The following is a 26,000-nucleotide window of genomic DNA, read 5'->3' as shown; positions in this document are numbered from 1 at the left end:
TACTAGGATAACATCGTCCACTTCAGTCCGGATAACTGGCCCCAGGATGCCAAGGTGTTCATTATACTCGTCTTCATCCTGAAGTGTCGTAAAGGTACTGTCTGTATAGCTTTGGAAAATCACCTTATATGTGGTGCCATCTTTACAGGGTTTGTCATTCATCATTGTACTGAAAGGAAATCTCCAATTAAAAACCCACACAGTGAATCAGTAATACTAGCTTTGATGAAACCTGAGAACTCATACAGCAGGAACATTTTAGAATATAAAGAATAAACACACAAATAAATGCCAGATGATTCTGAAAATCGTGACTTGCAATGTTTAAGCAATTCTAGTTCTACAGTTGTACAGGAGATCCTTTGAAGCTTTGGTCAGCTATCACTGACCAAAACCTCTAATCTTTCAAACCCCACCTGAGCTCTGTTTTCCTTTTTTACAACTAGCCTTAACAACCTGAATCAGGGCTTAGGTTGGAGTGTAGAGAGCCTACCACCTATGCCCTACTGTCACACAGACATACCTTCTCTGGAAAGCTAACAGGAACACATTTTACCTTTGATTATATCTGCATTTTGCCACACAAAGCTGGTAAGAAAAAGTAAGCTTTTAGGCATTCTAACCATACTGCAGATCTTAAACAGAAGCACCAAAATGCTATTATTCTGATAAAACGTATTATCATTCCCTATAAACCTCACCCTATTATCAATTCTGAAAAAAAACAAAAACTTAACCAAAGTAATCTAGTAGGAAAAAAAGGCTGTTTTTCTGCTCTTCAGCACACTGAGAAAGTATATGCCATGGGCTCTGTTAATTTTGATGGAACTATCCAACTCACATTGGCTGAGGATGAACCTCACTGGAGAGATCTATCTAGAGCTCTGAGCATAGAAAAGGGTTCTTAATTGTGTTTCTCTTGATTATAGTAACCTCTCTCTATGACATTCTAGGGGAGCCCCAGCCTCTCATGGAAAAGTCTTACGTTTCTGCAACTGGGAATCATGTTACCCTTAAGTATATCAGCATGCGAATCAACAATCTGCTAGCATGTATCAGGGTGACATGCAAAATAAAAGCAAATAATTTAGCCAAACCTCTTCTTGTATCCTGCATAGTTCCAGCAGACCTCTTCAGCTGCAATATAGTATCTCCTCTCGTTCCCTTTGCTACGCAGGTAATGTTCAGCAATGTTGTCTGGGTTACGTTGTTCATTGATATTCACTTTTGGGTCTGTCATGTATGGGTCATCAAAGGTGACATAATGATACTCATATTCACTACCTGATGTTTCCTCGCTGTAATATCCTTCCATAACATATTCGTATTCTCCATTTTCTTGGGGAAGCCCAATCGTGATCGATGGCTTAAACTGCCGTGGGGTGAGTGTGTAATTTTGTGACTCTTCGTGCTTGGCTTTGCTCAGATGTGTATGGTTGGCCTCACTGGGTGCCTCTGTAGTGTTAGTGCAACATGGCAGTGTCGTGTGGTTGGTCTCGCCCAGAAACAATGTACGGCCATACTCTGCCATAGAATTGATGGTCTGGGGGGGCTTTTTACTCCTTGGGCTCATCAAGTGGTTCACTTTTGGATATTCCTTTTTTTTCCTTCGGATCTTGATAAAGGTTCCAGAGGTACTCAAAGTATCATTCTTGTTCTCCTCCCTTCCTTTCAGAGCTGGGTGCATGTGGCTCCCTTTCTGGTTTTCTCCTGTTAGATGCAAGAACCCCTGAAACTTCTTCATATGCTTCTTACTTATGAATGCTGTAACATTCCTGCCATGACGATTTAACTTACCACCCACAGATTTATCTAAATTTGCCTCAAATCCCAGACTCCCCTTTGCAGACACCAAATTCCATTCCTCATTTGTTGTTTTAGATGAATATTTCCCAGACCTGGGCAATGATGCTTCTAGTAAGTTCTTCACTAAAGCAGGGCTGGAATTAGGCCTTATATTGCCTAAAGAAGTGTCTGCTTGTTTATCTTTGGATAGCTTGGGTTCAGAGAGGTTGGATGCATTAGACCCATCTACAATGAGGTCCAAAGCAAGTGTCAAGTTAACATCTTGCATGGCATTTTCCACCTTGGTTTCTTCTTCCAGTTCATCATCATAATCACTTGGAAGTTGGCCAGCTCCCACTATCTCAGATGTGTTCTCTGCATTATGCGCAGAATGAGGTGTACTTGTCTTGTCAAAAAATGAGACATTTTTATTTCGTACATGATTCAGAAGGGCAGTCATCTTCTGGACAGAGTAAAACTTGATGGCCAGCAAGTTTCGCCTTTTCCTTTTACTGTTAATGTTATAATTTTCTGTTCCTGTGCGGTCTTCTTGATTCTTTTCTGAAAAAAATTTGCTGTGATTCCCATCACTTGGAAACTCTTCTGCAACATTCATTTGGCCTTCCCCATTGCTCAGTGAGAGCTCATCTGCAGCCATGTTATTACTGTGATCTATTTCATAATTGCTTTGGCTTCTATTCTCAAATACCAAGTCAGCCTTCCCATCACTTGTGCCAGCCAAAAATAAATCCTCTTCTGCTTTGACTGATGTGTGATTTGACTGGAATGTTTCAGCCTCGATTAGGGGAAGAGGAGTGATAAGAGTTTCTGAGAACTCAGAGGTGCTTGTGGATTCACTACTATATAGAGCTGTCAGACCTGAGCCAGCTGCCACCTCAGAACTCATGGCATCAGTGCCTTCATACTGCTCCCAGGCCAGTGCTGTAAGGTTTTGGGTTTCTTCATTGGCTGTTGCTTTCCTTAAGCTTCGGATGGAGTAAAAGGAAGCCAGGTAATCCTGATAATCCAAATCTTCCTTATCAGTTTCTTCTTCTTGCACATCATCCTCAACTGAGGTGGAAACAGCCTTTTTATCAGTCTTGGTGTAAGTGAAATCCATAACATCAAACATGTCATCTTCCTCATTGTCACATCTGGCATCTCTGAATCTCAGCCTCATGCCTTTACTCATCTCTGGGCTACCCCAGGATGCTAAAAGCCAAGTACCTGCAATTGAAATAAAAGTGGTTTTCTAATACACAAGTAGTTATGAGAGGATATTGCCTACCATGTAAGTAGCAAGTTGCTGGGTTTGTTTCTACAGCGCCTGCTATAGCAGAGTCCTAATCCTCAACTGAGATTTCCATTAGCTCTAACTGCTATGAAAAGGAATTAATAAATGTAAATAAATAATAGCACATATAAATACATACATCTAAGAGCTGGAGAGCTTCACAGATTAAGCTGTACCTAGGATCTGAGTTCAAACATAACCCATTAAAGAGATGCATGTGAAAAAGAGAGAAACAACGTAAAGGATCCTATGTTTATATCTAGATCTAAGAGTGGGATCTTCTGAGTGAAAATGTTCATTTTGCCCTGCCCTTAGTGTTGAATACATTGCCACACAGAGCATTCTGAACAGAACAAATATGTTCTGAGGCACTGTTGACAAACACAGTATTTTAAAAGCTTTTAAATGCACAAAGAATGATCTTTAAAAGAATAAAGTAATTTGAATTTTCAATCTGGACACAAAACATTAAAATGCCAATCCCAGGCAACTTAGATTAACTTAAAGGTTTTAATAATTCCTTCAAAACCTAGTCAAAAGATAAGTTCTCTATTTGAAACTAGGGTCTGCAGAGAACAAAGTACAATCCGTTTCCCTAAACAGCATCAAATTAAATTCTTTGCTCATTACAGCTTGCTTTTGGCACTAGCAGAAATGACTGAATAGACAGAATTAACAGAGCTTGAGAAAAACAGCCTTTTTCATTAAAAAGGTCCCATATGATTTTTCAGTATTTATCAGGGTTTGAAGTGACTCGCATAGCTTCCAACAGCAAATTTATAAAACGAAACATGCCCTAGATGGAAAGAAAAGATTGCATACCAAAAATTAAGCAAAGGTAGACCTCATAATTTTCTGTAAGTCAGATGGAACGTTTATGATTCCTTAGTCTTAAATAACATAAAACACTTAACATACATTTATAACTTACAAGGTCTTGATGCAGTATGATCACCAAAAACATGCTTTGAGGACATAAAGAATTCATTATTTAAATATACAAAAGAAAAAAAAGAAAAAAAGGATATTTTAAATAGGATAAAGATACCTCAACCCTGTGGAATTTAACTCATAGCCTTCAATGAGGATGAATCTCTGTCCTTTTGCAGGTAACTCCTTAAGTGTAGACTACATGGGTTCTAGTGTCACCTTTTCAAGATACAGTATTAATCCTAGTTAGACACTGAGACGATGTATACCAATAGGCCAGTGATGTGATTCAGTCAGGCAGACTTTGCTACTGCTAAATGACCACAAGGTGAGGGGTACTCTATTTGTCCAATCATGATTAGCATAATTTGGCAGTCTTGGCCTATTTTACCTAATTCAGGATGGACAAGTATGTGGCAAGTATGGGCATCACACAGTGGAGTTGGTACTGATTGTTTCCATGAACAATCTTAGAATTGCCTTAAAAAGATCACTGTTAGCCCCAGTACTAGCTGTGAAGTGAAAAAAGCCTCTACAAAAAACACCTCAGTATAGAATACAATTATGCTATGTGCTAAATCTGTGTAGCCAACAAAATTCCATACACATCAACTGCTTTTGGGAATGATTCAACATTTTCCAGCACTGTGTTTACCTGAAAGGCTTTCATTCCTATTTAGGTAAGTCCCTATAGACAGGGGATTAAAAAAATGTCTTAGAAAAGGCATGAAACACTGTAGTTTACCACTTACCAACATTGTCCATTTCCACTGTGACTGATTCTCCACTCATTGGGAAAAGGTTCAACACATCTTCATATTTCCCTTGATACAAAAAAGAGTGCCCAGAAAGGCGAACAGAGACAAGCTCATCATGAGTGCCAACACTGGAGAAGTGCCACTGAACCACACTATCTTGGCAAAATCCAAGGATTTCACTGCTGTCAGACACATAGCCATTTATTGCTAAAAGAAAAGTGAAATAAAAAATGGTCTCAATATTTTCAGAATAAGACTTCTAACCTGCTGTTCTTTCATGTCAGTCCACTGAACTGGACTCACATTTGCATCTGGAAAGAGACTGACACAGGGCTGAAACCACAACAGCCTTGATGGTTTATTCTAGCTCTGGAAATAGTATCTCTAAGGCAGCAGGGTACTATGTGAAAGTTAAATAACCTTTGCCTTTGTTTCAGGGTCCAGAGCCAGCCTGGTCCCTAAAATATTGCATATTTCTGTACAGTGCCACCTGGGATAGTTAGAAGTTCAATGACTTTGGAGAATTCCCTGATTGTACTACACCTGAGAACAAGCAATCACTGAATGCTCATGTTCACATGAGCTTTCGCAATATTCAGCTTGACATGCCACTCACTGTGCATTATGTTTGAGTTATAGAACTTGGGATCATCCCTTTTAACGCTGGCGGGGTTGCTGCAGTAGTCCTTGATGTTATCCTCTATGTACCAGCTCTTATTTTCATTAAACACAGCAAATATTGCCTGCTGCTCCCCATCTGCCTTTTTCTGAAAAGGAAAATTGACACATCAGTTAATGCATTTTATGAGCAGAGGCATGTACGAACTCAATCCTACTATCTTTCTTATTTACTATATAGGCAATATAAGCTTCACTACAATTGTGGTAAGTGTGATCCAAAGGCTAAGCATAGAGTCAAGACTTCAAGGTCACAATGCTTTGCCATACAAGATTTCAACGGATGGGAAAGAAAACCACTCTCCAAGAACTTTCCCATGCTATTTGGGTTGCTCTGGGTTCAGTGATCACTGGGATTGTCAGTCTGAGTTATATCTGTTACAGATAGACACTGCTCATATCTGAATATCTTTACAGTGCAAAGATATAATAGCAGCAGCAAAGTTTATAATCAAGTCTAGAAACAGACTTTCAAGTCAGGTTGACCTTTTGTTGAAATGCTGCTCTTGCTAAGAAAATCAGAAAATAATTCCTCTACTGCTGTGGACAGTTAGAGGACTGTTTCTTCAAGTAATTTCTTTAGGATCCTGTTGGTGTAATTGCTCTCTACATGACAGTTCTCTAAGGGGAGCAAACCCAAACTCACTGAAGGGCCAACATTATTACTAGAGTAAAATCTATCTATAAGAGGTTGCCAAACATGTTACCTGCACACCCTTCTGATTCAGTGCTTCACTTTTACAAATCAGAAGTGGGCCAATCAGTCCAGAGGCTATATCTCTCTCAATATCTACAGCACTATGATACAGCCTTGTAATACATTGTGCATCCTGTGCAGTGGGTTGGTCTGTTTTAGCAATTTTCCATTCGTAAATGTATGTATTCCCTGGTTCAACTCCTCTTCTCTGGGTGTCATTGCCTAAGGAAAAATAAGGAAGAACAGTAATGATACAAAATTAGAGCCAGATCTTTATATAACATCAGGCTGCACCTTTTAATGAAATTGGTGATGTCACACCTTTTTAAGCTACCTCTGAGGTAACTCCTGTTCAGCATGAACTTTTGTCTCTCTCTCCAAAAATCACAAACAAGAACAGAAAACTAAGACACAAAAAAAGGGTATTTGTCTATAGTTTGCAGACAATACTTGTTTTCTCTATAAGACAAAACAACAGGTCAGCAGAGGCAGAGCACAGAACTGAGGTCTCCTAGTCACACGCATGCTTAGCCACAGCATAGAATCATAGAATCGTTAGGGTTGGAAAGGACCTTAAGATCATCAAGTTCCAACCCCCCTGCCGTGGGCAGGGACACCTCACGCTAAATCATATCACCCAAGGCCTCGTCCAACCTGGTCTTGAACACTGCCAGGGATGGAGCATTCACAACCTCCCTGGGCAACCCATACCAGTGCCTCACCACCCTAACAGGAAAGAATTTCCTTCTTATATCCAATCTAAACTTCCCCTGTTTAAGTTTTAACTCGTTATCCCTTGTCCTATCACTACAGTCTCTAATGAAGAGTCCCTCCCCAGCATCCCTATAGGCCTTCTTCAGATACTGGAAGGCTGCTATGAGGTCTCCAAGCAGCCTTCTCTTCTCCAGGCTGAACAGCCCCAACTTTCTCAGCCTGTCTTCATATGGGAGGTGCTCCAGTCCCCTGATCATCCTCATGGCCCTCCTCTGGACTTGTTCCAACAGTTCCATGGCCTTTTTATGTTGGGGACACCAGAACTGCACACAATACTCCAAGTGAGGTCTCACAAGAGCAGAGTAGAGGGGCAGGATCACCTCCTTCGACCTGCTGCTCACGCTCCTTTTGATGCAGCCCAGGATACAGTTGGCTTTCTGGGCTGCAAGCGCACACTGCCTGCTCATGCTCATTTTCTCATCAACCAGCACCCCAAGTCCTTCTCTGCAGGGCTCCTTTGAATCTCTTCTCTTCAAATCAATGAAACCCTCCACAACAGTTAATGGTATGCGAAATGTAATTCACAAATTCCTTACTTGTAGGATCCAGAGGATAATTAGCTCCCTCTGCATTCTTTGAAAGTGTCACACCATGGAAGTAAATGCTGTAGGGTCGACTGGCCTTATTTTTGAACACAACCTATATTGACAGGCAAAAATGAATTTAGTATTCAGCAAATCCTTGCCAGAATACATGACAAAAGCTTCAACTACAGCAGAATTTTCCTGATTTCAGCTCAGAAAGTGCTGGAAAAGCAAAGGGATGTCTTCAATATTGTCTGATTACATAAAACCCACAGTCTAAATGCTGTTGATACCCTGATGCTGGGTTTTGTAGAGCCCATTGAGTAAAGTTCAGCTTCTTAAACCTGGTCTCTGGAAAATCTAAAAAGAACACTCATTTCTCCAGCTACGAGACACACATTACCTCAGGGAATATGAAGTCACTGATTAAAGTTCTTACGAACTTTAAATTTGTTGTCTCCCATATTGAAACAGATTTAAAAGCAAATCTTTTCTCAGATTCCAAGACCTACAGGGATATGAGAGGAAAAGGCAAAATGTCCTGCTTATTCCTGATGAAACCAGGAAAAAAAACAAAAAAACCCTCAAACATGCTAAACTCAAATTCAGTCACAGATTCATGGTAGCAATAAAAGGTCATGAAACTTTGCGATGCATCATTAAGTGACAACAGAAAGACAAGTGGATGTGACAGAGGGTGTTTCATTTCATAACTCCACGAAAGAACATTTAAGGATGAAAACTGAGTACCACTGTCTAAAACAGGCAGAAAAAAATAACAACATAAGGAATGAGAGGCCCATGAAGCTTGGGCTCATGTTCAAATTTTTTCCATTTAGATCAATGCCAACATATAAATATGTTTTACAAAGAGTGTTAATGAAGTATGTTTATTTTGTAAAATGAAGTACCATTAGGAACCTATAGAGGGAATGCTGAAAAATTTAAGCTAAACACCACCACTTGTGATCATACCTTTTAACAGGGCCAATATTTGTAACATCAGCTATATTTTTTGACAAAAAAAACCCCAAACAAATCAAAGTAGGTCTTTTCTATCTGTGCCCAACAGAAAATTATGCTGTAGTATAAATAAACTCTGAATTTTTTACTTACTTTGACGTTGTCATGGAGCTGAGCTCTGATAATAGGGCCCAAGATTCCAGTTTCCTTGGGGCGAGGATTTTCCAGACGTTTAGTAAAGCTGGCATCAGTATATTGCCTAAAAATAGCCTTTTTGTACTTTTTACCTATGAGATTTGAGAAGTTTTCCAAGTACTGTGCTTTATAGTGTCTTAAAAATAAAGAAAAAGACAAATGATCAACAAAACTTGAGTAGTGACATCTACTGGAATACAGAATTAGTACTCAAGCAACTGGCAGAAACCTCATTGTGTGAAAAAAAACTCAAACCCTAAACTAACCTAATGCTCTTTACCCCAAATTCTAACCTAAACTAGGTAAGAAGGAGCTTGGAACATTATTTCTGTTCTAGTATCAGGGTCAATTAGTATCAGAGTTTACATTTCATTTAATTGGGCATACATGCAAGAAAGAAACAAACTGAAGCAGCAGCTACATTTTCAAGATTAGATAGCAGAAATCACTGCTCTCCTTTAAAAATGGCATAGTTGAGCACAGAAAAAATAAACAATTTGCTTACAGGAGTAAAGACTCTAGGAGAGACAGGAACAGCTAATGTTAATCCCAGTCAAGCACCATACAATAAGCAGTGCTACACTTAGGTTTAAAAACATAAGAATTGTTAATGCTGATAGCAAAACCAGGATATTTACCAGGAAGTAACAAAGAGTAACACAGTTGTTCTGGTCACTTGCATTTCAAAAAAAGCTACTGAACAGGGATAAACTAACTTTGAACAAAGAAGCACTGAGGTGGTTAAGTAATATCATGAAATTAGCAGGGAAAGATATAAAAGCTTGCTCTATGCAGTCCAAGAGCAAAGATCATGCCAAAGAAGGAATATTTAAAGTGTTATGTGAATGCTATATTCTATGGAGATATATGAAACTGTAACTCCATACAGGGTAAGAAATTTGTCTTGTTCTGCTTAAATCCTTAAAGGTTCTTATGAACATCAGATTGTAAAGTTACTAGTGCTCTTGCAGTGGGGAAGTGAAATTGCAAATTTAACCTTACAGTGCACTGGCAGCATTATGTTTCCAACCCTAACCATTCTATGATTCTATGACCTCATGTATGTTACAGAATTCCTCACATCAAACAAAATAGCCCAATATGCTTATTTATTATGACTTTTACTACATTGACACAGGTGTCATGCAGAGATTATTTATAGACACCTCTCTTTCTTCTGTTCCCTAAACAATTTATTGTACTGAACTTTAAAAAACTTTAATTCTCCAGGAATATTCCCTCCCTCTCTTTGCCTTTCTCTTAAGGATTGTTTCTTTCAGCAGAATTCACATTTAAAAGTAATTTAGGAACCAGGCTTGTATGCTACTTAAGGCATTCCATAAGTCATTTTCTTCTTTTGGGCTCCCCATTAGAGGCAAAAAAAGGTGCCCACTTTTGGGCTCTTCAGGAGAGAAAGCCATTGACAGTGTGGTGAGAGCCTGGTGGAGGGCCACCAAAGTGATCGACAAGCAACAACAGATGACATAGGAGCAAAATCTCAGCTTATTCAGTCGTACAAAGACACAGCTAATGGAGCATCTTCTTTTTATCTTCAACTATCAAATAGGGGATTATAGAGAAAACAGAACCAGATTCTTCTCCGAGTTGCATAGTGAAGAGATAAGACACAATGGACACAATGTACAACATTGTAAGTCTGATCAGGTAAAATCAAAAACTTTTTCACTCTGAGGTTACAAAGGTGCCCAGAGAAATTGAGGAGTCCCCACCACTGGAGACAATGAAAACTTGACTGAATATGGGCCCTGTGCCACTTTGCTGTTGGGTCCCCAGAGGCCCTGTCCAACCTGAATTATACTGTGATTTCATGTTAACATTCTGTAATATGTTAGAAAAGTACTATTTTACCTGTCAAGGCTATCTGGAATATTTGGGGCATAATCCCAAGTAACTTCTTCTGCAGCAATGAAATATTCCCAGCTGTTGACCATAAGACGTTCTTTATAGGAGAGACGACTCTTCTTCACCTCTTTGTCCCCACAATCTCTTACAGTGAGGTAACCATGCATTCCAGCTGATTGGGAAGAAACAGTATCACAGTGATTTTCCATTTTATGAACCCTTACCACTTCAACTCATTTCTCTTTTCTTTAGCTAAGTAAGGCTGTCAGCATGTGTTTGTTCACCTGATTACCATCTTTTCAGGCTTGAAAGGGCTGAATCCATTTAGACTATATATAAGATGTAAGCCTTCCAAGGATCCCATAGGAATCAAATGGAATAGAGAAACTATCTCAACTAGCCCTCTTTAAAAATACCAGCTCAACAGAGAGAAAGCTATTCCCTCCTACCCTGTTTGGGTTTCCCCCCCCCCAAGACATGCCTTCCAGCTCTTGTAAGAGACATTTCCCTCATGCTTTAAAACAGAATTCTGGTCACTGCCGAGGGATACCCACTTTCAAATGATGAACAGCAAAACGTTTTCAACCCATTGAGTGGCCCTCAGCTGTTCCCCAGGAACAGGTGGTTCCTTAATCATTTTATAACAGCTCAGAGAGACTTAAGACACAGGAGTACTGATTCACTGTTGCTCTGTGATCTGCACACAGCAATAAAGCAGCAGATAAAAGTGCCTTTTAGTTCATTATGCACTTTTCATTCCAACAGAATGCCCTGGTCTCCAGTGGTTTCTGAGCGAAATAATCACCATCTGAAACGCAGTAATGGTACCATTGCAAAACAGCAGAAGCCATTTGGGACATAAAGAAGAGAAGGACAACTCCACAGTTGCCTCATAAATAGATGTTCCCTTGCCTTGCAGGTGCTTCTGGACAAGAGAAGATATGAGCCACCTTCCTTCCTCAGTCACTGTCATGTTTACTGTGGTTGATGCTCCTCCCAGTAGGTTAACATTAGAAACTCGTCGTTGTCTTTGCTCCATGGACTGGCCATTGATATGAACGGAGAAAATTTCTGGCTTGGAACTCATTCCTATCAAATGCAAGCTAACGTTGTCATATGCACAAGCTTCCAAATCTGAAAGAGACACCAGAGTACGATTCAGAACACAGACAAATCATGCAAGTTTCCTATGCATACTAGGTCTATACTGAGGCTTTGCTCAAAATATTAAAAAATAAATATCTGACTCCTGAGTGTTTGTAACAAGAGGAAGTTTCAGAAGCTTGCCAATGGAACAGATACCAAAATCCTCTACGTCAGTGGAAGATAGGTGTTTAAATCCTATATGCAAATGACAACCTGAGTTATAGTGAGGTGGGAAAGAAGGAAAAACACCAGAAGTTTATTTTGGAAAGCTGATTTATTTGGAAAGCTGTCCTTATTTACAGAAAAGAGGAGGAGAAAGGGGAGAGGAAGGAAAGGGACTTAAAACAGTCTTTTGTATTTGCTCAATGGACTGGATAGAGATGTGAAAGTAGCTGCTTGGGAGAACTAGGGGAAGACACTAGTGAAAGAATAGAATCAGTAGAATAGTTGGGGTTGGAAAGGACCTTAAGATCATCTAGTTCCAACTCCCCTGCCGTGGGCAGGGACACCTCACACTAAAACATCTTACCCAAGGCTCTGTCCAACCTGGCCTTGAACACTGCCAGGGATGGAGCATTCACAACTTCCTTGGGCAACCTATTCCAGTGCTTCACCACCCTAACAGGAAAGGACTTCTTCCTTATATCCAGTCTAAACTTCCCATTTAAGTTTTAACCCATTACCCCTTGTCCTGTCACTACAGTCCCTAATGAAGAGTCCCTCCCCAGCATCCCTATAGGCCCCCTTCAGATACTGGAAGGCTGCTATGAGGTCTCCACGCAGCCTTCTCTTCTCCAGGCTGAACAGACACAACTTTCTCAGCCTGTCTTCATACGGGAGGTGCTCCAGTCCCCTGATCATCCTCATGGCCCTCCTCTGGACTTGTTCCAACAGTTCCATGTCCTTTTTATGTTGAGGACACCAAAACTGCACACAATGCTCCAAGTGAGGTCTCACAAGAGAGGTGCAGGATCACCTCCTTCGACCTGCTGGTCACGCTTCTTTTGATGCGTCCCAGGATACGGTTGGCTTTCTGGGCTGCGAGTGCACACTGAAGCTGGCTCATGTTCATTTTCTCATCAACCAACACCCCCAAGTCCTTCTCTGCAGGGCTGCTCTGAATCTCTTCTCTGCCCAACCTGTAGCTGTTCCTGGGATTGCTCTGACCCAGGTGTAGCCCATTACAACCTTCCTAGTCTTCCCACAAGGTAACTGACTTTCCACTTCCAGGAAGTTCTTCACCTAGTATGTTTTAAATGCTGTAAAACCAGCAGTTCGCTTAAACAAATCACTCTTTCCCCATCAGCTGAGTAAAAAAGGGAGGTATTTATGTTTTTATAGTTAGTAACCCTGTTCTTTGTGCAGAACTCTTCTTAGATGTAATCTTGTTGTTCTTATCAGCAATGACTTCCTTCCAGCAGCACAGTTTCTCTTCTAGGGTTTCGATGCTTACAGACATGTTCTAAAAAAGGCTGTAATCCATGCCTCCACATTCCTGTTCCCTTGCACAAAAAGCAAAAGGTAATACTTAGTCTTCATCAATGTTAGTTTCCTTTCACATTAGCCTGAATAGTACCTGGTAATGTTCCATCAGTATAGCCATTAATTGTGTACTTGAGTGATGCTGATTTTTGCCAACTCTTGTTTTCATCAAACACACCAAACATGAGTACATACTCCTTATCGAAAAGTTTCTGTGACCCATCCTCATTTAGGCTTCCTATGATGAAGAAACAACAGGTCTTGGTTTGAAGCTTAAATAAAGTAGTTTACATATCAATGTAGTTGCATCAATACGTATCTAATGAGCCTGCTTCACCTGTTAGTATGCACTGGCTGTACCTGACCAAAACAAGACATTAAGGATGCTTATAAAGTAATTTTATTTCTGAACGTACTTTTGGATTGGGTAATCATGAAATCAAAAGTCTGTAATATTCCAGAGGAGATTAAACACCATGCAGCGAATTGTCTCAAGACTATTCTGGCAATATGTTGTAGGGATTGCCTTAATGAATGGGAGTGTTAAAACAGCTGTCTGTCCACGATCAGATACTGGTCAGTCTTTTGAGACTGCGAGGCAAGGAGAAGGATGATGGCACAGTCACCTACAGAGCAAACACTACCTTTTCAAGCTATACTGAGGTCATCAGCTCCTTTAAAATGAATAAAGCCAACCACTCAGCAAACAACGTTTACATAAACTTTGACAAATACTGCTGAACTAGATCAGTTATAAGAAACATCTAGTTGAGTTTGTGATACAGGTGTGATTTCTATCAACAATTATAATTAATTCTGGACATGCCACACAGAACAAGTGCCATTTTACTGGTTCTTTCTGTAGACTGCTCACATCAAAAACTTCCATTTGCTACTTTCAATACACAGTCCAGGACTAAAATAGATGTTGTCCTGAACTGCATGAACTAAAAATTTTGGAGCTTGTTGATTATTCTACTTGCGAAGAGACACTGGCAGTGGAAGCAGTTATCGTTAATGTAATCCTTCTAATTTATGAGAGGCTCTAGGGCAAGAAATTTAAGGCCATGTATTTAGCAGTAAAGCAAGTAAAAATGCGACCAGGTCAGGCAAACGTATCTAACAGTAGCACTCTCTGTCCATTCTATAAATCTAGGATGGATCTGCATGAAAGCTGGCATTTAAAAACTTTAACATCAAAAAGAAAGATGTTAAAAAACATTTACTGTACAGTGCATGTAAAGATGTGGAAAGGAAAATAATATATCTTCCCCATTATCATACAACCTTATTAAGAAATGAAACTATGCTACTTTATAGTAGGCTTAAAGCATTTCATTACCTTTCTTACAGATAAGCAGTGCCCCAATCAGACCAGAGTTAAAATCCATTGCCATGTTCTCATGAGAATAATATGCATAAGTAAGACAAGGAAGGTCAGATTCTCTTGGACCAACTTCTTCTGTTATATCCCACACATATGTGTAGACCTGGCCTGGAAGCACAGCATCATCTCGTTTTTCTACAGATGATGTTCGGTCATCATACAGGGAGCCTGCCAAGAAAACAGTCAGTAGAGTGGCATGAAGACAAAGAGCAATTAAAGCACCTGGAATATTCTCTGACAACCAGTTCATAAAACCATTGGGCAGACTAGCATTGCCTTGCTGCCTCAGACCTTTTGTGCATTGAGCATCCAGGTGGCAGTAATGGCTCATATGTATACCTACCATATCCAACGAATCAAGCAATATGACAAAGGTGAGACAGAATCCTAGGTGCAGAAGGCACATTATAGTGTGCCTTTTATTATAAAGATAGTCAAACTGAACTGCTTATCCCTTGCAATAAGATGTTCTGTTCAACTCCATGTTACAAAACTTTTTTTTGTACCAACACAACAAAGCCTTTAATAAATTTGTGAACTGTAGGTCAGCGCTCCAGCTCAGCACCCAGGGCAGGGCAATCTAAGAAGTATGTGAAAGCTCACTGTGCTAGTCAATTTGGTCACAGTTTATGAGCTCTTTCTGCTAGTTTCATGAGGGTTTCAGGAGCAAAACACCACAAAGCTGAGAATGAAATGCTGAGTATCAGAACAACATGATCAGCACTGTTACCTGCCTTTATCAATAATGCCCTGATGTAAGCTATTGCAAGGGATTTGGAAAAGTTGTGGGTTTGTTTTTTTCTTTTAGACCTGTATTTAAGAGTTTTCATGTCCGGAAAAAGAGTATTTTGCAGTTACATGGGGGTTGGACCACATGACCTCCAGAGGTGCCTTCCAACCTTAACCACTCTGCGATTCTGTGAACACAGGCAGTTGGTCAGGAGACTGTGCATGTCAGATGAAACTCGTATTTCTGGTGTTACACTGATGAACAAGAAAGGAGCTAACAACAGGTGTGAAGTTTTAATCCAGGATCAACAGACACTTGTGTTACACATATCCTCAAACACTGGTCTGGGCCCTTCTCAATATTTCATGAAGTAGTCTGCATGTAAATGAACAAAACACAGATTTTTTTTCTAGTATTTACCTTCTGCATTTTTGCTGTACACTATGCCTTGGGGATGAATACTGACCGGCTTGTCAGCCATATTCTTAAGATGAACTACTAAAGTATCTCCCACTTCAGCATGCAGAGTTGGTCCCAGAAGTCCTGTAGTTATTCACGATAAAGAAAATGTAAGCAAAACAGTGTGTTTAGTGAAATTCAAAGTTTTCTCCTCCCACTGAGGGAACATGAACTCTCAAAGTACAAGTTGCTAAATTAATACTGGCAGAGAATGTATCACTGCAATGAAGATTTACGCTTAAAAAGGCATGTGGGGATTTAAAACCTGCAGACTTACAGTCAGGAATGTTATAAATTGTGTATCTGGCAAAGAGCACTTAGAAATCACAGGAAAATGGTAGATGTAAAAAAAAAAAAAAAAAAAGAAAAGAAAAAAATTATTTCCAGATACAGCAAATTTATCAAAAGGCTCATGTTGAGCTTCACTGGGAATTTCTAGGAATCATTCACACACAACTAACAGTTTCAGAAGGCAGACATTTTATAGTTTAAGAATTCAGGGAAAGGCATTCAAGAACATTTGAGTAGCAGTCTCAATGCCAGAGGTCACAGAACAAAAAGATCTTTCAAAACCCGTGTTACCTAAAGTAATAAAAATTCCATGCTGCAAATTTATTGAGGCATTGCCTGCTAAAGGCTTCGAGAGGGTCTTTTATCCCCATGTTGCAAAAATAAGCAATGGAAGAGATACGCTAAAACAACCTTCATCTTATTTGCCTCTTTTCTTGTAAACCATTTAGTAACTTTCTTTCTCTGAAAAGAAAAAAGCAGTTTCAGGTAACACCAGAGAACAAAACTGGACGGAATCAGATCACAGATTAGGCCTTTCAGGGTAACTTGTAACCAGCCTCACACACATACACATACACACACATTTACTTTGAAACCTAAATCTGAACATCTAGTATCTGAAGTTATATTATCTATTAATAGCAAACACAGAAACACTATATAAGTACTCTGCATAAGTACCAGAACACAAGTACTATATTTATGTAGGGCATAAGTAGAAGAACTTGCCTCCAACCACTTAAAGTATCTTCAAGCAGTAACAGATGCAAAGTCAAGGGGACATCTTTCACACCCAACCTTACAGTTTTCCTTTCCAACAACTCATCAGAAAATGTTTAGCCTTAGGCCTTACGCTCACTCCGTAGGAATTTCTAGTGTCACCACTGTGACTGTGCCATACCTGCCTAAATGTGTGCTGAAAACAAAGGGAGCAACTTTGTATCATGCAATTAATTTGCAGATAGCACTGAGCCTCTGAAAATCCAACCTCTCTATGTCCTTTGAAAGCCTGGTGCACTGCAGTGACCTCATCCCCTGTGCCTACTTGGTTTATGTGAAAAACAGTGAACACAAAAATACAAGCTCGTAACCGGCTTTATAACAAGCAACAAACATACTCAGACATTTCCTTCCTGTTTACCTGCAAATTTCTTTGCTGGCTTTTCTTTTTTAAAATCCACTTCATATTCTCTGTAAGAAATTTTCTTAAACACTGGATCTGAATGTTCTAATCTGAAACCAAAGAGTTAAAAAAAAAAAAAGGAATTAAAAGGACAAAGACTCCCATTGCCGTTTAATAGATTATCTCAGAAAACAAATCCTGGAATCAAATTTAATCACTTGCATGTTTTGCTGAAGGCAAGGCACACAGTCCGACTCTTTGTAGTGCCTTCCCCTTTCTTTCTTACTCTACTCAATCTATGATGTTAACGAGGTAAGCCACTTCACAACGGACATTTGATTACAGTACCTAGCACACTTTACCCCTGATTTTGCTGATGGTTTCTGTAGGTCCTTTTGATTCTGAAGATGTCTTTGTTTCGTCCATTTAAGACACAAAGATGTCTTGACCATGACATCTTTACCTAAAAAGCATCTGCCAAAACACAGTGAAAGAAATTGGATTTCTATTTACTCATCCTCATGCCTGAACTTTAAAAATCACCACAAAGATTCTACAACAGCATTAACAGCAAGTTACTGTTGCAGCAATGACCTTGAAGGCAAGCACAAAACTTCCCTGACAACTACAAATCTCACAGCAAGTCAGAAAATTGCTTCTTGAGAAACACTGCAAGCAGACCATACACCACTTCCCTAGAAAATATTTAGGCAAGCAGAAGGAAAACAGCACACAGTACTACTAGAATGGAAATTATGATGAGTGCTGGAGGGATAATAGCCTTTCTCATTTATTGGCTGATTTCTTACAGTATGTATGATGACTGAATCCAACAGTAATCCCACTTGCTTTTTTGCAATGCCCCCTCAGGCACATTTGATAGTAGGGAGCTGATGGGCTGCTCAAGCACAGAGAGGATGGGCAGAAATAACACAGTGAACTTGCTTCAGTGACATCCAGGGCCCATAAGGGGGAGACCTCTTTTTATAGAGGTCTTTTGTAAATCCCTCTGCAACACTGACACCAGAAGTCGGGCAGAATCAACTCATGTACCAATTCATTCCCCTCTCTTTAAAGACACTGATGAAATTTAGTTCCACTCTTTAAGAAGGCCCCAATTCACAAACTTCATTGACAACTGTTGCCCTAATGTGGCAATGTTCAACAGAACACGCCATAAGACTATGGGGTGGAAGAGGAAATTGATCATCAGCGCCAATTGTATAGCTAGAAGGAACAAAGTGTGCAGCTTGCTAACACTAACACTTTGGAAATCTCAGGCTACACAAGCAGGTCTAATTACATAACTTTTGGGAACAGCAGCAGCAACGCTGCAAGCACAGATAATACATTTTCATTTTGCTCTTAAGCGTCTTATAAATACCACTTGCATGTGGTAGCAAATCTTTACACAGATAAGACAACTGACTCTAGAAGTGTCTTCTTCTAGCCTGTATGACTGGAAAATTAAGGAAATAGTTCAGGAAGAACCCATTTTCTTTTCAGCTTCAGTTATTTAGAACCAATGCAGCAAAGTACCAGATTTCTACACTGTATTTAGATGTTCAGCTACTACTGAAATCAGAGCAAGTTACATAGCCAACTGCCGCAGCGAGCAGCTTTGTGGCTTGGGGTTCTTTGTTTGAGGGTGGGTTGTTGTTTGTTTTTTTTTGTTGCTTGTTTTTGGCTTTTTTTCCCTTTGTGTGGTTGGTTTTGAGTTGAATTTCTGTATGTTCTACAAAGTTCATCAGACCCATTTAGGATGTGACTTACTCTCAATACTTAAGAGAGCTATCTCAATAGGCACTGTGTATGAAAAACCCTAATCAAGAGTTTCAACAGTCTATACACAATGTGATGTTTAATGAAACAGCAGCTGATGCTTGTATCGATGCATCCAGTGCAGATGAGAATGAAGTTCCAACTCCTAAATTCACGTGCCCAGGTCAACACTTAAATGGCATTTGGCTTCATATTAAATCATATTTTCTTCTGTCTTGCCTGTTTGACATTATGCTTTTATAATTTGTATTAAACTTCCAAGTGGAGTTTTAGAAATCACAGAAACTTCATTTTAATTAAGTGTTGAAAAAAGAATAGATAGAAAGTCTAAATCTGAATTGGAAATGTTCTTTCTGTAACATCCAGAAATGCAATACATATTAAAAATAAAAATAAAAAACACAAACTGAACCATAATGAACAAGCCATCCACTAATATACAAAAATCCAATAGTTCCCAAGTACACTCTTCAGTGTAGTAGAACAAGTAATTTGTATCATTTCATGCCACTTCATGGACAAATAAAAGCTATGTATGGTGACTACAGTGACCACAGCATAAAAATGAAGCCTAATTTAAACAGATTTCTAAATTACATCACGTTCCATCATCTGTAGCATTGCACTTGCAGTGTTTATAATCTTAATGATAATAGTGGCAATACAAGTAAGATATTTATATGCTTGATTGGCATATGGACATTCTGCAATGGTGTCTGGAAAAAAATACTTAAGTTCAGCAATGCCTGATCCTACACACTTTACCAGCAGAACTCAGGATAGCCATTCCACAAAAACTACTGAGCAACTCAGAAACAACATAGCTAGTTCCAAAGTTCATTGGGCTCTGGTTTAAGTGAAAGTGATAGTATCCACAGTGGAACGTATTTATTCCTTCAGCAAACTCTAAAGTCTGAAAGCTCTCGAAATCTCATCAAACCATGGCTCAACTTAACATTGGTCAAAATCTATATGCCTAAACAATTACATAAAAAATAAAAAACAGAACAACCCAAAACAAACATCAACCCACAAAAAAGATGACACAGCAAGCCCTGGAAGATACTTTACAAAAGTGCTCTGAATACATAAAAGCAATTCTATCCACTAATGAAAAATAAAAAGGAGCTTTTAATACTTCACTGGCTCCAGCCCAAATAATGCTGTTTAAAGTCACACAAGTTTCTCTGAAGTCAACAGATCAGGCTCTAAAGTCCTCCTGGGCTCTAGAATCCCACAGGAGATGGCAGAAAATACTTTCAGTCACAAGAGAGGGCTAGTTTCGTTGTCATTGTCCTATATTTTGTTACCTGGACTTTTCCTCAGGTTCCGGTTTGTAGCTCCAGCTAGTGATCTGAGCAGCTATATAGTGCTCCCTGACCTTCACTGCTCCCACCACATGCTTCTCTGAGTCTGGCCACCATGAACCAAGCAGAAGGAAGAGAAAAAGGCACATGCAGTGGAGTGTCATGGTACAGATGCCTGTTGATGCTGGTCTGGAAGACAAGGCAGAAACCACTGCTTTTATTGCTGTTGCTGCTTCTAACTTCCCCTTAGAAATGAAATATTTGTGATGCAAGAGGGTAACAGCATTTGCTATGTTCAGGTCATTGCTCTTCACCTCTGCCTCTCCCTTACTGACCAGGATCCAGTAGAGATAAACTGTTTAAACTACCTTCCTTCCCCTCCTCCACACAATCTTCAGTGAGAGACAAGCACCAAGAAGAAGCAGCTTCAGCCCCACTACAGGCTGTGGTTGAGTCATTGTCTACTGAAGCAGCAGGATATCAGAGGCAGAAGCAATCACTTACAATTAGAGGATGTTTGACTTGCACAGTTTGGAAGAAGAGGGGCATATTTTCTATCTTCCAAGAAAACAGAAACCTGGCATGGCTGGCAGTGATGGAAATTTCCCAGTTAGATGCTGCATCTCCTAATAAGTGATTCCCACTTAGAAAGCAAAACATTGAGGGATTAGGTGTGAGGACTAGAAATGGATGTAGAACTAAATCTAGTTCAGCTCACCTTATACTGCATACTTGTAATAGTAAGTAACTCTTTCAAACACGGCATCAGCTTGTTTGGTTCCCACTACACTCTTAAGTACCTCAGGTAATGGATAATGAACAGGCTTCTCAGTGGAAGCTAATAGGTCAGCCTGAAGACCTGCCCATAGTGAGAATCCATCTAATGTAGTCTTGATTAGAATCTGTTGACATTTATCCAAAAAGAAATTATTAGGAAAATACCTTTTGATGAGCTAATTACCAGTGTCAACTGTATCACCAAAAATGTTTCCCTGGTTTTGCCAGTGCTGAGAAGTTTGTCAAAACAACAAGAAAATTGTTGAGAGCGTTTCCTGTACACGGGGATTACTGGAAAAGCAAATATCCCTACGTATTTCTTCCTGGATAAAAGTTCACAACTTTTTCAATAAACAATTGTGATCACTTGGACAGCATAAGACTACAGACATCATGGAGGAGATTCAAGGCAGCATACTGAACTTTAATTATCACCTTTTGTATGTATATGGAGTTAATCACTTGTTTCCATGAGCCACTTTGACACATTATATATGAAATGGATGTAAACCCAAGAATCCAGCAACAATTAAGTTGGACCAGAATGCATGCACTGATACTGAAGAGAAAATCTTAGGTAAATAAAGTCCAACAGTATTTCATTACTAATTAATTATTGTTTTAAAGAACTCACCATAATCCTTAATAAACTACCTCAATAATTTTAAAGTAAAATTTATGTTTGCCTTATTTTTTACTGTGGTCCCAATCTGGCTCAGGATCTATTTCAATGCTGGTGCTTCAGAATTTGACAGATGCTGTGAAAATGCCTATAGTCTAGATTTCATGAAAGAAATCTCTGGGCAGATGGACAATTCCTTCCTTTGATCCACAACTGACATTAAGCAGCTGGTGCTGAAGTTCCTGGCCCACTCTGTTAAGCATAAACCATCTTCAATTTTAATTTAGCTTGTCTCATCTCCAGGTCTTCAAATTCATACAGAAGCATACAGAAAATATCATACATCTCTATCAGAACAGAAATTGATTTGTGTTTGTGTCCAACCTCTACCCAGTGGGATTTACAATGCTGTTCCTAAAGCTCCTTCCCATAGATCTGAAGACCTTTTTGTATTCCTATGTGACTGGCTGCGGAGATGAAATTAAAATACACTTGAGAAAAGTTTTTCTGTGATTCTGTTGAATTAACTAAGTGTTTGAATTTTCCATTATAGGTAGGTTTTTAATGCTTACTTCTTCCCTGTAATAAAAGGCTAAAATATTGCAGGATAAAAGTTAATACCCAGAATACCTGCTGAAACCCCCTGCTTTGTGACTGTGAGCATCAAAGCTGACATCAGTTACTTCTCTTTTATCCATATCGATGAATTTGAAGGTTGAATTTTTGAGATTTCTTAGTAGGTGAATCACACAGTACCATTCAAATGGTAAAATGAATCAAAACACATTACATCAGTGAAATTACTTTCATAAGTGCGGCTGATAATACTGACTGTTTTAAAGAAGAGCATAAAATTAAACTAGACATACTTTGCATAAAGCTATACTGATTAGCATGTATCACCCTTCCTTAATGCATTAAGAACAAGAAGTCCAATATTGGCTACTCCCTTATTTTGTCCTCTTCCTGAAATGAAGGAACAATATGAGATGGAGCTGCCTGAATTTATCTGGGTCAGCCTGTGGGCAGTGGTGTGTTTTTTGTTTGTGGTTGGGTTTTTTTTTGTTGGTGGTGTTTTGTGGGTTTGTGGGGGTTTTTTTTGCATGTGTATTGTTATTTTTTTTTTTTGTCTTCTTTTCTTTAAGCTATTGCACAACACTGAATCCTCTAAACTATGGGAAGTTTCATTGTGTTTTGAAAAATATTATTAATAATCCAAAGACCTTGCTCCCTTCCATCTGACCATTAATTTCCAATATCTGCAATCATATCCTCTGACATGGTGAAAGTCTAATACATACACATAATATTTTAGTTGGCACCGATTGCCTGCAAGCTATCACTACTAGTCACATGACAAGTGATTACAGAATACATTCTTCAGGCTGAAGTTTTCCAAGACAATCTAACTTTATGTCTATTCACAAATTTAGCCATGATCATCATCCTCACAACACTGCACATGCTGCAAATTTCATATTTTATCTTCATTGCTTTCTCACATGTTCAAATGTACATTTGATTACATCTGGTCACCAGCAACATCAAACGATCTTGTGGGCAAAAGCCATGCATGGAGGAGCATGAGTCTAGTCCATACTGGCAAAACAATCTCTGCAGCACAATGAACAATGTCATTCCCAAAACAAAGTAGGATCTTCGGGACGTACTACCGATATTAAAATGCCAAATGAAAATGAAGCATGGAAAAAGAATCATAAGCAACACTTTGTAACACTAAAACCAGGTCTTCATCTTCTAACTGGGGAAGATTACTGCCTGTCCTGACACCCAGTAATTATAGTCCTGATTCCTACATGTATCATGCTACATGCGAGAACATACTAAAAGAATATATTTCAGACTACTGCTCCAAGGCTGACCTTTAAAACTATCTATCATTGCCAGGTTTTTACCCTGAATAGCTTTGGCTGAGCTTAAGCAATCAAAAACAGACAACAGTTTAAAAAAAGAGCTGTAAAGTGGTGATTTGCAGCTTTCTGCAAATTACAGATTAGGACCCAGAACAAATTTGGTTCCATTTCATCACAAACACTATCCTGAATAGTATCAGGCATCCATATCCTGATGGTTGCCATCAGGTTTAACAATTGTATTATAGTGACTGACTGAGAGGGACCTAGTATTGAGAAGAGTTGTAAAACAATTACTGAATTGGTTGCTAATAATGCCCTAGCACAGATCTCTCTCAAACACACAAATCAATGCACCATGTCCAACAAGCGTACTTTGCTTAGCGCAGGTCAAAAGGATTTCATGGGCAAACAAGGAGTTAATTATTGATCAGCAGCGAACACATGGTTCTGAAGTAGGCAAAAGACAGAGGGGACACTTACCAGACCTTCCAGGCACAACTTGGAACAGAAGCCATCAGATATATATCTTCACTTCTGCAAAAGGGCACTAAAGCCAAGAAAGGTTAATTTGAAATGGCTCATGTTCTAAGTTTAAAATAGATACACTATGTTGAAAACCACAGAAGCAGGCAAAAAGAAAAGATGGCAGGAAAACTTAGACTTTCTTTCAGACAAGAACTTACTCGAAAGGAATACATATACGCATTTTGTACTTGATGACAGCTCATACAAGAACACATTCTGCAAAGCTGTTAAAGGAAAGCAGGCTCTGTAACTTGTGTGGTCATGTATATGCTACAAGGCAGTAAGAATGTAGAACAGCATTTCAGACTGCTTTGGTACTAAAGGCTTCAGAAGATGCATAATCATGTTGATTTAAACCTAAACATATTCACATGTTTTAAACCTCTTGGCTTTTCTTAGGAGAAAAGCAAGCGTCCTTGGCTCGAACTGGGTGTTTCTCCTGTCAATACATTTGCCAAAACCACTTATTTAGTAGGACCTAAAACTATTTGCACAGAAATGCTGAATTCAATAAACAGTTTCAGGAATAAAAAGGAAGTAATTTTCTAAATATTATAAAATTGAATTTTAGTGCTTTAACAAATTTGTCTAAAGACCACTGGCTTTTAGGCTGAATTCATTTTAAGGAACAGAAGGAGAGGAGAACACACCAGCTTCCTCTCTTCAAAAGCTACATTAATAACATCTGACTCAAAATTTTGGCCTGACCCAAAATAAGCCTTCCCCCTCTCCACTCCACCCCGCACTGTGTTTAATTTTTGTCAGAAAATTTTCAGTTAGCGTCCACAAAGAATTTTGCTCATACTCTACACTACGCCTGTGTTCACTCTGTTTCAGTTTGTCTGCTTTATAAAGAGATATATTTATTTGCCCAGACTTGAAATGGACATGCTAAATCAGACCAGCTGCCCTCGTGCTAGGTCAGTCTAGCAGTATATTCAACGTGGCTTGCTTTCTGTAGAGAATAACAGTAGTAAGACTATCAGCGCCCGCAACACGATGTTAACCAGGTGGTAGAGGATCACAAGAGTTTGCAGCTAGGAAGACTTCCATATTTTTATCATAAATCCCTGCTGGAACTGGATTATCAAAAAAAGAGAGCCTCTTATCAAGTCACATAGATACCTACTTCCAACATTAGGTATAATGCCATGGATTAATTAACTTTTTCTTCCTTCATATGGTTTCTACACCCATGTTTGGTTGTTGTTGTTTTTTTTTTTTTATTTTAAAAAAAGTAGACTTAGAATAATCTTTACAAGTTACTAGCAGAGAAGGTTATTTTCCAGTAGGGCAGCAGATAGGTATGTTTCAGGAAGAAAAATGAAATCAGTAAGCTTCTATTCATGGTAAGACCAAAATGCAGGTGTCCCTACAGCCTTTACAACACCTAGACAAACTCATGACATTCTAGCTCTCTAGTCATGGACCAGGCTGCTTGTTTGCAAGCTGGTTAAACAAGCTCCACTTTCCCACACCTAAAAATGAAGCCACAGCAGGCCAAAGTTGAAATTGCCCTCATTCTTTAACACTATTTCCACCCTACATTATTTATAATTTAGACTTTGATTAGACTTTTAGAAGGCCAAATACAGATATTGCTTGGAAGTTACTGCTGTAGTTTCCTATGTTTATTTTTATTGAAGGAGGGTCTTTTTTTTTTTAAATATTTTAAAAGTATTTCATGTAAATTGAAGACTAGGTATCTTAAGTTTGACATGATCATTAGTTTAAAATCTCTGTAAGGTTACTCCCTTTGCATCATAACCCATTCCCTGTAACTTTGGTTCAGATTCAGTAGAATAGTAATTTCACCCATGTCTTCACTGCACGCAGCACCTGTAAATTAGAATGTACTCAGTGCCCAAGACCCAGAGATAGAGATGCAGAAAGCAAATAAAGAGCCACAAGAACTGTAAGATGCATAGCAGGAAAGGGACTCCAGCAGAGCAGATATTCTCAAGAGCTATTTTGATGTAGTGGCAAAATTGAGACAATTAATGCATATGTTTATAGCAGTTCCCAGAGCAG

At 39.1% G+C, this 26,000-nt stretch overlaps 1 protein-coding gene across 2 annotated transcripts in view; it reads right to left on the bottom strand.

Annotated features, from left to right (window-relative positions):
- F5 (coagulation factor V) overlaps positions 1-20,845 on the bottom strand; it is a 32,695-nt gene extending 11,850 nt beyond the window's left edge. The window contains exons 1-14 of one of the 2 annotated variants that reach the window (XM_057413076.1): positions 20,172-20,845; positions 17,098-17,189; positions 15,627-15,749; positions 14,432-14,644; positions 13,184-13,327; positions 11,374-11,595; positions 10,468-10,633; positions 8,557-8,734; positions 7,453-7,555; positions 6,153-6,364; positions 5,384-5,534; positions 4,762-4,974; positions 1,098-3,012; positions 4-181 (exon numbers count right to left, since the gene is read on the bottom strand). In XM_057413076.1, coding sequence (XP_057269059.1) covers positions 4-181; positions 1,098-3,012; positions 4,762-4,974; positions 5,384-5,534; positions 6,153-6,364; positions 7,453-7,555; positions 8,557-8,734; positions 10,468-10,633; positions 11,374-11,595; positions 13,184-13,327; positions 14,432-14,644; positions 15,627-15,749; positions 17,098-17,189; positions 20,172-20,332 — 4,071 coding nt within the window. In that variant the 5' untranslated portion in view covers positions 20,333-20,845. The remainder of the gene's footprint in view (positions 1-3; positions 182-1,097; positions 3,013-4,761; positions 4,975-5,383; positions 5,535-6,152; positions 6,365-7,452; positions 7,556-8,556; positions 8,735-10,467; positions 10,634-11,373; positions 11,596-13,183; positions 13,328-14,431; positions 14,645-15,626; positions 15,750-17,097; positions 17,190-20,171) is intronic. The other variant, XM_057413077.1, reaches the window with a different exon arrangement.
- Between the last annotated feature and the right edge of the window lie 5,155 nt (positions 20,846-26,000).

Source organism: Pezoporus wallicus, unplaced genomic scaffold, assembly GCF_028554395.1.
Source record: "Pezoporus wallicus isolate ANWC-B61680 ecotype Strahan unplaced genomic scaffold, APGP_CSIRO_Pwel_v1 contig_6484, whole genome shotgun sequence".
NCBI classification, from domain to species: Eukaryota; Metazoa; Chordata; class Aves; order Psittaciformes; family Psittacidae; genus Pezoporus; species Pezoporus wallicus.
Note: the sequence above shows the minus strand (reverse complement) of the source record. Positions and strands in the feature narration are given on the sequence as shown.